Below are 13,210 nucleotides of genomic sequence, written 5' to 3'. Positions count from 1 at the left end.
AATTGTAAAAATTATTTCTTTTCATTTTCATCTAAATTTTTTTTGCCCTTTTCTGTTTATATCCATTTGGAGATTATTATGGCAGTTGATTTAAAATGCTGATCCAAAAATTAATTTCTGCCAAATTGGTTGCTCATTTTCCTAGCAGTGTTGTCCAATAGGAAGATCTTCTTCTAGTAATTTCTGTTCTTCTTTATTCTTTATCAAGTTCTGTACTAATATTTTTAGTTATTTCTTTGTCTTAGTCTCTTGCAGTATTTTCAACCAATAACATATCTTGTTTATTACAGTTTTATACTGCAGTTTTAAGAGGCAGGGTTGTATCATTTATAGAGGATTAGCTTTGGAGTCAAAAAGACCTGAATTTGGGTTCTGCCTTGACCAACATGTGGCCATGTGAGTCCCTTAGTGTCTTAGTGATTTACCTGGCTTTCCAGAACTAAATATTATGAGTTGTGGTCTTCTTTGATGGAGGCAATGTATTCCAGAACTCTCCATGCCAGCAAAATCACATGTATTAAAAAAAAGAACTGATCTCTTTAAACACCATTCTTTGCTTGTGTGTATAAATACATAGTAATACTCTTTATTTTTTTTCTCCAAATGTATTTGCAGTAATTTAACAAAAGTTAAGCATCCATTGCTTGATTAAGTAGATAAGTTTCATCCAGGTGGCAGGCACTCAGTAAGGAATGATAAAAAATGTGGCTAAAATGTCTTCCCTTTTCTGTTGAGATAGGGAAACTATAGATTTAGTATATTATTTTTATGTACAATGTCAGACATGATCATTATGTTATTTGGTTTTGTGGAATTGCTTCTTTTTCTCACAAATCTTAGGAGAAAAAAGGGAAAGTATGTGCAGAAATATGAACAAGAAGTATTGATAAAAAGATACAATATTTTGAAAAATTGGTAAAGTGAATTTCACCATTTTTTCCATTGAAGTTAAAAATATTTTTAATAGCTCTACTTTTAAAAATATCAACTTCTGCTTCTTTAGATATTTTTAACAGCTAGGTGATAGAATAGATAGAATGCTGGACCTGGAGTCAGGAAGACCTGGGTGGGTTCTTATCTGGACTCAGAACTTACAAGCTCTATGATGCCTGATCGAATAGTTTAGCTACTATCTGCTTCAGTTTCCTCGACTGTAAAATGGTTATAATAATGATATCTACTTCCCAGGGTTGTTGTAAAGATCAAATGTAGTGCTTGTAAAACACTTAGCACAAGGTTTGGTCGGTACTTGATAAATACTTGTTCCCTTCCTTTTTCCTTAATTCTTAACTAAGCAGTGCAAAATTTTCACTGGATTTACTGTACTAGTTTTGCATTAATTGCTTTGTGTAGAAGTAAAAGTGTTAATAAAATTGGCTGTGACAAGAAAGCCTACTTTATTAAAATTAGATAGATAGATAGATAGATATAAATCTAGGAGAAGCAACAGTTTGCCAAAGAGAAATAGATCTTTATGGGGCAAGTGTCCTTTTAAATATGGCCCACTTTCCATCATTACTTTTAGAGGGCTGTGTTTTTAGGGAAAGAAATATAAAGATTTCCTGACTTGCTTGCTTATCTGATGTTGACCTCGGGGTCCAAGACAGTTTACCTCTTTCTTTGTCTTGTGCAAGAACAGTTAGGGTAAAGGAAAGGTATACACGGGGCTAGCTGAAACTATCCATTTATAACTAAGAGGTAGTAGGCCTGTTTAAAAAAAACAAAATTCCTTTTAAAGGAAATTGGGGTTAAGTGACTTGCCAAGGTCACACAGCTAGTAAGTGTCTGATGTTGGGTTTGAACTCGGGTTTTCTTGATTCTAGGACTAGTACTTTAGCTGCCCCAGCCTACTCTTTTATGACCATACTAATTTCAAGAAAAGTATAATTCAGAGACTCTCCTCTGCTACCACGGTAGTACTGAGATAGTGCCATGTAGCATATTTGTTTATACAGTTGCGTATTATGTTTTAAAGATATCAGTTCTTGGGGGCAGCCAGGTGGCACAGTGATTGTGTTCTACAAGCCCTGAAGTCAGGAGGACCTGAGTTCAAATCTGGCCTCAGGCATTTAACATTTCCTATCTGTGTCACCTGGGGCAGGTTACTTAACCCCAATTGCCTCAGCCAAAAAAAAAAAAAAAAAAAAGATATCAGTTCTTTTGTTTGGTGTAACATGTGATTTCATTGGTTATGTGGATGTGTACATTGCCTCCACCAAAGTAGACCATAATTCATCTGCAATGTTTAGTCTTGGAGAGACAGGTAAGGCACTGAATCACTAATTGATGTCACACATTGGTCAGAGGCAGAACTCAAATTCAGATTTTCCTGACTCCAAAGCTAATCCTCTACAAATGATACAATTCTTCATCTTAAAACTACCGCATAAAATTAATAACTATGTTATTGGTTGAAAATATAAAAAATAAATCATTGGAACAGACTGAGACTCAAAAATAACTAAAAATATTAGTTCAATGTTTAATAAAATGCAGAGCACAAATTATAAATTACCAGAGGAAGAGCTCTTAATTGGACAAGACTTCTGGAAAAACTAGAAACTAGTTTGGCATGGGGCAGCTAAGTGGCACAATGGATAGAGCACCAGATCTGAAATCAAGAGGACCTGGTCTCAGACACTTACCACTTCCAAACTGTGTGACCCTGGGCAAGTCATTTAACTCCAATTGCCTTAACAAACAAAGAAAGAAAGGAAAGAAAGAAAAAAAGGAAGAAGAAACTAGTTTGGCAGACATTTAAGTTTAGATCAGTTTTAGATGTTTTTTAGATTTCTGGTGCTGAGTTGCATTTTCTCTGAAAAATACTGAGCAATAATTTGAATTGGTCTGCAAGATACAAATATAGTTCTGAGCAATGGATCTCCAACAACTTGGATTTGTATTTCAATCCTTCAACTAATTTTAGTCATGTTGTCAACTCATTACATTTACTAAGTTTTACAACTTATACAACATACTGGCCTTACACAAATTAACTTCATTCTACTGCTTGCTGTGCTTTCTATCTCCCCTCGCCCCCTGTTCTAACTTGCCCCCATAGTTTTTACCTCCAATCTTGCAAAGTTCCTTTTTTTGAAATACTTGGCTCCTAGTGTTGACTCAGTCCCTGAAAAATATGTGGTAGAGGTAGAGAGAGAAAAGTGTGTTGTTTAGGAAGCAGGTAGAGGGGGGTAGGGGATATTCTGGGAAGATGGCAGAGTAGGGGGTAAATTTCAAACTCTCCATATTTCTGCCTCAAATAGAACAAGTTTGCATCACAGGGAGAACATAGACTGGCAAAAAACCAAGAAGACTTGGAGCAGAGCAAGGTACAATTCAAGAAGATCTGAAGAAAGATCAGGGACCTGGATTTAATCCATGTGAAATGCAGATACCTTTCAGCAAGCTCTCAGAAACACTCTGTGGGGAGCTTGGGGCTGACTGGTATGGCTAGAGCCTCAGTAGGAGCCACAGACGCTTTCGCCTCCTGAACTGTGTAGTCAGGTCTGTGTTCGAGAAGACTTAAGTGATCCTCAGCTGATTAGGAGCTCCAGGTCCAGCTGTATGGCCCCTGGTGAGAAGGAACCAGCATACCTGTAAGTGTGGAGGCAGTGGGGCAGGATAGAGTTCTTGGTTTGGGGTTCTAGGTTGGAAGGATGAACTGAAGTAAAGCCAGAGGCACCATTGCCTCACCTCCTCCCTTCTCTCCTCTCCCCCCCCCTCCCCCAGGATTAGAGGGACTTACACTAATACTTCTTATTTTAAAAATGAACCAGCAAAGAATAATCTACCCCACAATAGAAACTAGCTATGGGAATAGGAAAGATCAGGATTCATTTTCAGAAGAGGACACTGAAATAAAAAAGGTTTCTACCCCAAAGAGTAATGTGAAATGGCTCCCTGCCCAGAAAATGTATAGAAGAACTCAAAAATGAATTTAAAAATCAAACGAGAGTTATTGAGGAAAAACAAAATAAAAACCATCAAGAAATCCAAGATTATGGGGAGGGGGGGAAAGTTAACCAACTAGAAGAGGAGATAGTCTCAAAGACAAAAATAACTCTTTGAAAATTAGAATTGGCAACATATATAGGACTGCTTGCCATCTAGGGGAGGAGGTGGAGGGAGAGAGGGGAAAAATCGGAATAGAAGTGAGTGCAAGGGATAATGATGTAAAAAAAATTACCCTGGCATGGGTTCTATCAATAAAAAGTTATTATAATAAATAAAAAAAATAATAAAAAAAAATTAGAATTGGACTGGGACACTGATACATTGTTGGTGGAATTGTGAATACATCCAGCCATTCTGGAGAACAATTTGGAACTCAAATTGGAGCTCAAAAAGTTATCAAACTGTGCATACCCTTTGATCCAGCAGTGTTACTACTGGGCTTATATCCCAAAGAGATCTTAAGGGAAAGGGACCTGTATGTGCAAGAATGTTTGTGACAGCCCTCTTTGTAGTGGCCAGAAACTGGAAACTGAGTGGATGCCCATCATTTGGAGAATGGCTGAATAAATTGTGGTATATGAATGTTATGGAATATTATTGTTCTGTAAGAAATGACCAGCAGGAGGATTTCAGAAAGGCCTGGAGAGACTTATATGAACTGATGCTGTGTAAAATGAGCAGGACCAGAAGATCATATATACTTCAACAATAATACTATATAATGATCAATTCTGATCAACAATAAGAGGAACCAAATCAGTCCCAATTGTTCAGTAAGGAATAAAACCAGCTATACCTAGTGGGAAATGAGTGTGAACTACTACATAGCATTTCCAGTTCCTTTATTTTTGTCTGCCTGCATTTTTTATTGCCTTCACAGGTTAATTGTACATTATTTCAAAGTCCGATTCTTCTTGTACAGCAAAATAACTGTATGAATATGTATATATGTATATATTGTATTTAACATATACTTTAACATATATTGGTCTACCTGCCATCTGGAGGAGGGGTGGAGGGAAGGAGGGGGAAAATTAGAACAAAAGATTTTACAATTGTCAATGCTGAAAAATTACTCATGAATATATCTTGTAAATAAAAAGCTATATTAAAAAAAAAAAGAAAAGAAAAGAAATTAGAATCGGTCAAGGGAAAGCCAGTGAAGCTATGAGAGATCAATAAATAACAAAATAGAAAAGAATAAAAAAAAAAGCAGAATGTACAATATAAGAAAAACAACAGACCTACAGAACACGTCAAGAAGAGAAAATAAAAAAATAATTGAACTGTTTGAAAGCTGTGACCAAAAAAAGAGAACCTTGACTGAATAATGTAAGAAAATTTTAATGTAAGACAATTGTCTTGGAGTGATAGAGCATGAAGGGAAAGTAGAAATAGAAAAAAATTCACTGATCACTGCCTCAGTGAGATCCTTTGTGGAAAACACATAGGAATGTTATTGCCAAATTTTGCAAGAAACAAGAAGAAAATTCAAATATGCTGGAGCTACAATAAGAATTGTTCAGGACTTACCAGCAGCCATAATAAAAGACCTCACTCAGGTCCTAGAATCATATATGTTTAAGATTGACAATAATAGACTAACTCAAAAGAAATACTGAGGCAGAGTTAAGATAAAAATAGTAATCATGTTATACAAATGAGGTGCGGTGGAAGAATAGACACAAAGGCATAGATGGGGGACCAGGGCTTGTAGTTCTAAAACCCTGCTCACATTGGGAATGGGTTAAGTAGGAAACACTACATATATACTATAAAGGGTATAGCACTCTCTAAAATCTATAAAGAAATAAGGGGGGATGGCAGATAGGGAAGCAAATGCTGAGGAAAGAAGATAAGGGAGGGATCTATGGATGGAGACAGATTAAATAGTAATAAAGCAAGTTAAAAAGCAGAATTAAAGCAAAGAGTAGGCAGGAATAGAAAAGAGAAGTAGGGGTGTGTGTATGTGTGTGTCTCAATATATATGCATAAATATATCCTTTCTTAACTGTACCCTGTTTCTTAACTGTTGGTTTGGGTGGTGGAGGTGTGACAGACATCCCTCCACAAAAGTGTATAGCCTCACAAGGTGACTATTTTGACGTCAGCCTTCATTCGCACAAAACCATTAGAGGTGGTTGCAATTAAAATGGAGAGGCTTGTGATTCTCTAGATTAAAATCAAGAGATGTTTGAATTCATTTCATCACTTATTAAACATGTAACATATGCAGATCATAGGCCACTGAAATATAAAGATTAAAATAAAAAATGAGTCTTCTTACAAATAGCTCACATCCAAGAGAAAAATATAGAACATGTACACAAAGTACATACAAAGTAATTTCTAAAAGGAGAAAGCTTTGAGGCTTTCACACTGAGAAGTAACACAATGGCAAATAATCAAAAGAAAGAAAAAGTACAAATAATATTTGAGTTGTCCATTTTTTAAAAGATAAAGGCAAAGATAATAGGCTGACAACAAAGAAGAAAAAGAAAGAAAAAACATGAGTGATTAACAATTTGACCTCTAAAACCCCATGCTGTTGTTCTTCAATTGTTCAGTCATGTCTGATTCTTCTTAACCAACTGGTATACTCTAGTCTACCAGTATTGCCCATGGAATTTTCTTGGCAAAGGTACTAAAGTGGTTTGCCATTTTCTTCTTTGGTGATTTGAGGCAAAGAGAGTTAAGAAACTTGTTCAATGTCACACAGCTAGTAAGAGTCTGTGGTGTTCTCTTCTTTAAAATATAATGGTTCTCTCTGGGAGCAGATTTCTTGGGGAGGTTTTCTGGAGGCAGCCTTAGTTTCGGTTCAGAGTAATAATCACCTCAAATGCAGCCAGGTGTTAAAAGTTCAAATGTTTATTTTCTCCTTCCTTGGGCCCAGGTAGCTTTCTTAGATGCCTCAGCTTTCCTTGGTTCCGAGAGTTCTCGTTGTTAGTCTTTTGCCTCTAGCTCAACTCCAAATGTCTCCAGCCAGCACCAGGGTGAAAGATGGAATGAATCTCTTGTCTCCTTGCCTGGGGCTGGGCAGCTTTCTGGAGAGCCTTTCAGACCAGCCTTGGTCTCAGTGGGGGAAGTACAGGAGGCCAGCCACCACTGTGGTGTGAAATAAAGTAAATGAATCTGACTTCACCTCCGAGAGTGGGCTTGTGGGCTTCCTCCCAGAGTGCTTCTGTGTCTGTCCCAGAGCGCTCTTTGGCCCTGAGAGCTTCTTGCTTATATGAGCTTTCTAAGGTGCGAACACAAGCATTGTTTCTATCAGTTCTACTTAGTACCTTGTTTCAAGTTCTGGCCCATAACATCTCCTTGTAAGATCAGATCATACTGAACCATGCTAAATTAGATAATTATTGTCTTTGTCAATTCTAATGACTTAATAGCTTGTAAGGATTCTAACAAGAGTCTAAGGTTGAATTTGAACTCGGGTCTTCCTGGATCAGAGTTTTACCCACTGAGTCACCTACTTGCTTCCATCCTTATGTTATCACAGGGTTATTTATGTCAGGAGAAAGAAGGTAGTAAAACATTTTTCTAAAAACTATCATTTGCCCTTCTATTCAGACACACCTATGAAAATTTTCCCAAATAAGCCTTGAATTGACAAAGTGGTTCCTTTCTGATTGGTAAAATAAAATCATGCACTAAGAAACACAGGTTTTGCTATCTTGTTCTAAATTCAGATTTATTTATTTGGTTATTATATTATAACCCATTTTAAAAATCCATTTTGCTTTATGAGACTTTAACAATCAATACAAAAAAAAAGGTTAAAAGTGAGCAAAATCTAAGATAAGATGTATTAGACATATACAAAATTTTATACTGTTTAAAAAAATTTGTGAAATTACAGTGGGAAGATGTAGTTAGACATTCCTTTGTAACAATGAAGAAGATTGAGGCTCTGCACAATTTGCCCTCAAAAAGAATTCTCAGTGTCATGTGGCAGGTAAAGAAGTTGGTCTTAAGCCAGACTAATGGAGGTGTAGGAGTCAGGACAAAGGACTTTTGAGTCTTGCCTTTTCTGCCTTGGTCAACCCATAGATAGGCTATTGGCTTTAGTGCAAAGGTCAGATATGAAGCTAGAATGGCAAAACTGATCGGACTAAAAACCATGCCTTGAAAGAATTGAGAATTTTGACAGAAAAGCCATCTACATCCTGAAAAAAGAACTAAGGAGACTGAATAATAAATCAGCATATGATATGTTCACTTTTTTTTTAATCTCCTGTGATTTTTGCCTTTTGCTTTGATTTTTCTCTCCCTACATAATTCATGAAACAATGTGTATTTAAAATAAACAAACATGGAAAGCAAAAAAAAAAAGAATTGGGAATGAGCTGTTAAAGAGGATGTCACAGATTATTGAGACCAGTACCAATGATCTTGTGATGAAGAGAGCCATCTACACCCAGAGAGTGGACTGTGGGAACTGAATGTGGATCACAACTTAGCATTTTCACTCTTTTTGTTGTTTGCTTGGATTTTGTTTTCTTTCTCATTTTTTTCCTTTTTGATCTGATTTTCCTTGTATAGCATGATAATTGTATAAATATGTATACATATATTGGATTTAACTTTTTTTTTTTTTAACATGTTTAACATATATTGGATTACTTGCCATTTAGGGGAGGGGGTTGGGGAGAAGGGGGAGAATTGAGAACACAAGGTTTTGCAAAGGTTATTATTGAAAAATTATCCTTGTATATGTCTTGAAAATAAAAATCTTTATTAATAATTTAAAAAGATGTCATAGTTATCCTGAATTTTTTGAAGAGCCATTTTATAGCAATGGAATTAAACTTTATTTTTTGGGAGTTGAGAGAATAGAACTGAGAACAATAATTATGAACTATAGAAGTAACATTTTGTTTCAATATAAGGAAAACTTGGCTAACATTACAAAAATGCTAAACATTTTGAAAAGGTAGGTGTCTGCCTCATATTTATGTTAGAACCAAAACCATTGGTTTTTTTTTTTCCCCCCTCTGGAGGTTACGTAATGATAAATTTCTTTGTTAATTTGGCCTCAAAATATAGCAAAATCCTATTTTCTTAAACTATTTTCCCCAACATCTTGATGACCTTAGTTTTTCTTATTGCTTTAGTTTCCTATTTTTCTGATTCCAGGCCAGTGGAAATATACAGATTTTTAATAAGAATCACGTTGGAGGATTCATAGTTTATACTAATTGGGATCTGGCAATGCACCCATAAATCCTTTGGAGAGGGGGATTTACTCAAAGTATTGGGAGCTTTCTCTAGGACCCTTAAAATTATGAGGGTACCAGTTCAGCACCATTTAAGTTATCCTTCATTCTCAATACATGTCTAGCCCATTTTCTTTTTTGATGATACATATCTTTTGTGCCACTTCTTGTGTAAAAGTCTGGCTTGGTCATATATCGCAGCCTACTTAAATCCATCATGTGTCTCTCCTTTAGTCTTGGGATGATTTGCAATTTTGATTCTTTGAGGATTGTGATATTCCATGATCTATAGAAATCTATTCAGGACATGAAAAAAATTGCTGAAAATAAGGTAGCTTTTTTGGTTATTGTTTCAAACAAAAAAGCTTAGGATCTTTAGTTTTGTAGTCATTTTAAAAAAATGCACATTATATTCTTGCATAGGAATGTTAGTAGCTCACCATTATATCACTGTTTCAAATACAATATTAGATCCAACTTAAAAAACTTTTGAGTTACCCTGCCAGAACTAAGGACTGCCTTTTTTTTTTTTTTTTAAATAAATAAATGCTCCCTCTTCTTAAAGTACCTAATGTTGTTAACAGAGTTTTTAATCCCCTAAATAATTCCATATGTGTGTGTGTGTAGGTAGATAGCTAGATACAGAGATAGATACTTCTCATATCTTTTGCTTTAAGTTATAACTGAGATTATAACTTTGTTTGCTTTAAGTTATAACATGAAAACACTTTGAAAACTGTAAATTATTACATATTGGTATTAGCGAATAGATACTGAATCTGTCATTTCATTAGTATTAAGGACCTCCCAGATAAGGACACTTCCTCTACTAATGCAGATTGACACATTCTCTACAACTTGAGATCTTAGAAAGTTTCTTGGAGCACTGAAAAGTTAAGTCACTTTCCCAAAATGTCAGGAGTGGAACTTGAACTGCTTCTTCCTGATTCTGAGAACATCATTGTATTCCATAAGGAAACCTTTCATTTATTACTGTTACTCCATCAATCAACTAGTATTTATTAAGTACCTATTATGCCAGACATCTTACTAATCATTGGGGATACAAAGAAAGAGAAAAAGTAGTCCCATTTCTTAAGGGATATTACACAAAGTAAGTACAAAGAGAATAATTTGGTAGTGATGCGCTTAAAATTAAGGAGTTCTGGGATCTTTTTGTTCTAATATGTTTTTACATATTTATGAATGGAATCATGTATAGGGCTGAAGTCTGGGGCAAGAAAACAGTAAACTTATTGATCTGTATGGCAATAGAATTTAACAACCTTAACCTCCCTTGAATCAGCTGAATTTCACTGAAACTCTTTAACATCTTTGAGTTCTTCACAGAGCAAATGAGAACTTGTTGGCACATTTGGCAGGTTTATTATGCATATTATATTTTAGTGTTCTTTAAATGTTGATTTGGTTCAGGTAGTCTAGAAATCAACTTTTGAGTAAATAGAATGTTTACTAAATAAAGTTTCTATCTAAATATTTAGTAAATAAACTGAATAGAAAAGTTCTTTTTTTTACATAAAAAGTACATAAGTACATTTTTTTTTTTACTGTGTCCTGTTTACATATAATGCTAATCTTTTCCTTTTTTTTTTCTTTTCCCCATATAAAGACAATAGTTGAACTTGCAGAGACAGGAAGTCTGGACCTCAGTATATTCTGCAGTACCTGTTTGGTAGTATTCTCTTTCTTTAATCTAGAATGAAACATAGTGTGATGAATATGGAAACATTTTAAAATCGTATTTGAGTTATAGTAAAAAAATATATATATGTATATATAACTTTTTGTAAATATACTTTCTTTTTCAAGCCCATTTGTAAATCAGCCACAAATTGAATAGATAATTTTAACAATAACATTTTCCCAGAATGGGTAAGGTTTGGATGGCATTTTCTTTAACTGCTTACACAGTTTCTATTATTAATATCACAAATCACCATCCAGTCCCATATATGGTTAAACTGTTCAGTTTATCCAGTTTTTTCCTTAGTAAATATGAGAAATATATTGTTGCTGTTTATATAAATTTGACCCAAGTGTTACACAGTAGCTTTTAAAATGATAGTATTTTTTTTTTCATGTTTTAAATTTAAAATGACTTGATCAGTCTGTTTGGTTCTATGTATTCTGAAAAAGACTTCAATTTTTATGTTTAATTTATGATGTTGGCAAGATTCTTTGGTATTTCCAGACATACTTACAAAAGTATTTGTAGACATGCTCATTTCCTCTTTGACTGGACATTTAACAAAGACTGCATTTTAAAAGATTATCTTTTCCTCATCATTTACAATCAGCCTTTCCTGCCCTGCTTTTCATTGGAAATACTTTCTGTCCACAAAAGCAAGAACAGGATGCCAACACAGTTCCCATATAGTGAACAAATTATTTACATAGTATTTCAACATGACTGACTTGAAAAAAATACATATGTATTTAGTGGCAAGAAGGAGACGCTTTGTTGATCATTAAATAGTATATCTTTAATAAGTTTATCTATTTTATAAATTATATTCTTATATATAAATTTTGTCTTAAGAGCATTTCCTTGAGAAGAAAAATAAATTCTTTGGTATTTACTAAGGAGGGGTTTTTTCTTGTTTTTTGTTTTGTTTTTTGGTTTTTTATTTTATCCATTACTCTCAGTAGGTAACAGTCTTCTATGGATGCTTAAATTTGTGTTTTGCTATTACATAAAACTATAACTGAATGGAAAGGATTTCAAACATACTTTTGAGTCCAGTGATTTGTCAGCATTACTCCATAGACTGTCTACCTCACTTTTACTACAGCAAAATAATTTGAGAACTGAATCCAATTTAATAATTTTTATCAGTATTTTTTGATCAAATACTAGTAAGAAGCATCATAAGTACAATTTGTTTCTGACATATAGGAATAAATCTCATTATATTATAAATATTGATACTATCAGAAACCAGTCTTTTCAGAACATGAATTCAGAACAAAGTACATACTTTACTTTGGATATTTGTGATGGCTTCATATTGCCAATGTTCTTAGGAGTACAATATAATTCTAAATATTAAAAAAATAGTTTACTAAATAATGGAATCCTTGCCTTGAGATCTGAGTTTGGGTTTTTAATTTTTTCCCATAAATCAGTAATATCCAAACCTTTTCTAATACCTGAGCATTTTTCCTATACTTTCTTAGGTATTTGGGAGTTTCAACAGGAGAAATGCTGCTTCTTAGGCTAAGGTCTTTAGAGGGCAAATGAAACGGATATGTAAAACATTTTCATTGTAAATATGTAAATTTTTAGAAAGTTGAACTCATAAATTGCTTTTTATATGTACTAATAATTTTTTTGTTTCTTCATCCTTTACTTTTTATTAAGGCATAAACTTAATGTACCCACTTTAAATAAAAAAAGGTGCAAAAAATATTTCAGTGCTAGCTTTCATCAAGAAACAGTTCACAAATTTAGTACATTTTTATCTTTCAAAAGTTGAAAGCTATGAATAAATTGGGGTAATTCAATTACCACTTAATAAAAAGTTTATATGAATTAGAATCTGATGTTACTAGGTGACATTTTTGTTTGGAGAAATTAGAATTTGTAATACCAATTTACATTGATTTTCTTTCCTTTTTGTCAACTATACATCTTGACATCAAAGACATAGTTATAAAATTATTTTTATAATTTGCATTTCTTCAGAGTAAATAACTTGTCCCTCTTTTTAGCTATAGGACTTATAATTCTATTTTAAAATATGCCTTTTCACAGATACGGAAGCCAGTGAGGTCCAAACATTGTGGTGTATGCAATCGATGTATAGCAAAATTTGATCATCATTGCCCATGGGTGGGTAATTGTGTAGGTAAGCATGATGGTGATTGTTTAAATATGTTGCCTATTTTAATTCAATAAGACTTTGAAGAAAAGTATTAGGAATTACCTAAGTTTCTTAGAGATGATCTACTCCAATCCCCTTCTTTATTATCAGATAAACTGGGCTGCTGGGTCCTGCACTTGATAAACTGAGCTACTG

The 13,210-nt window shown here is 34.1% G+C and overlaps 1 protein-coding gene across 2 annotated transcripts in view; it reads left to right on the top strand.

The window, feature by feature from the left end:
- ZDHHC17 (zinc finger DHHC-type palmitoyltransferase 17) overlaps positions 1-13,210 on the top strand; it is a 94,331-nt gene that overhangs the window by 68,759 nt on the left and 12,362 nt on the right. For both annotated transcript variants that reach the window (XM_031941250.1, XM_012550484.3), the window contains 2 exons: positions 10,801-10,863; positions 12,946-13,039. In XM_031941250.1, coding sequence (XP_031797110.1) covers positions 10,801-10,863; positions 12,946-13,039 — 157 coding nt within the window. The remainder of the gene's footprint in view (positions 1-10,800; positions 10,864-12,945; positions 13,040-13,210) is intronic.

Source organism: Sarcophilus harrisii, chromosome 5 (assembly GCF_902635505.1).
Source record: "Sarcophilus harrisii chromosome 5, mSarHar1.11, whole genome shotgun sequence".
NCBI classification, from domain to species: domain Eukaryota; kingdom Metazoa; phylum Chordata; class Mammalia; order Dasyuromorphia; family Dasyuridae; genus Sarcophilus; species Sarcophilus harrisii.
Note: the sequence above shows the minus strand (reverse complement) of the source record. Positions and strands in the feature narration are given on the sequence as shown.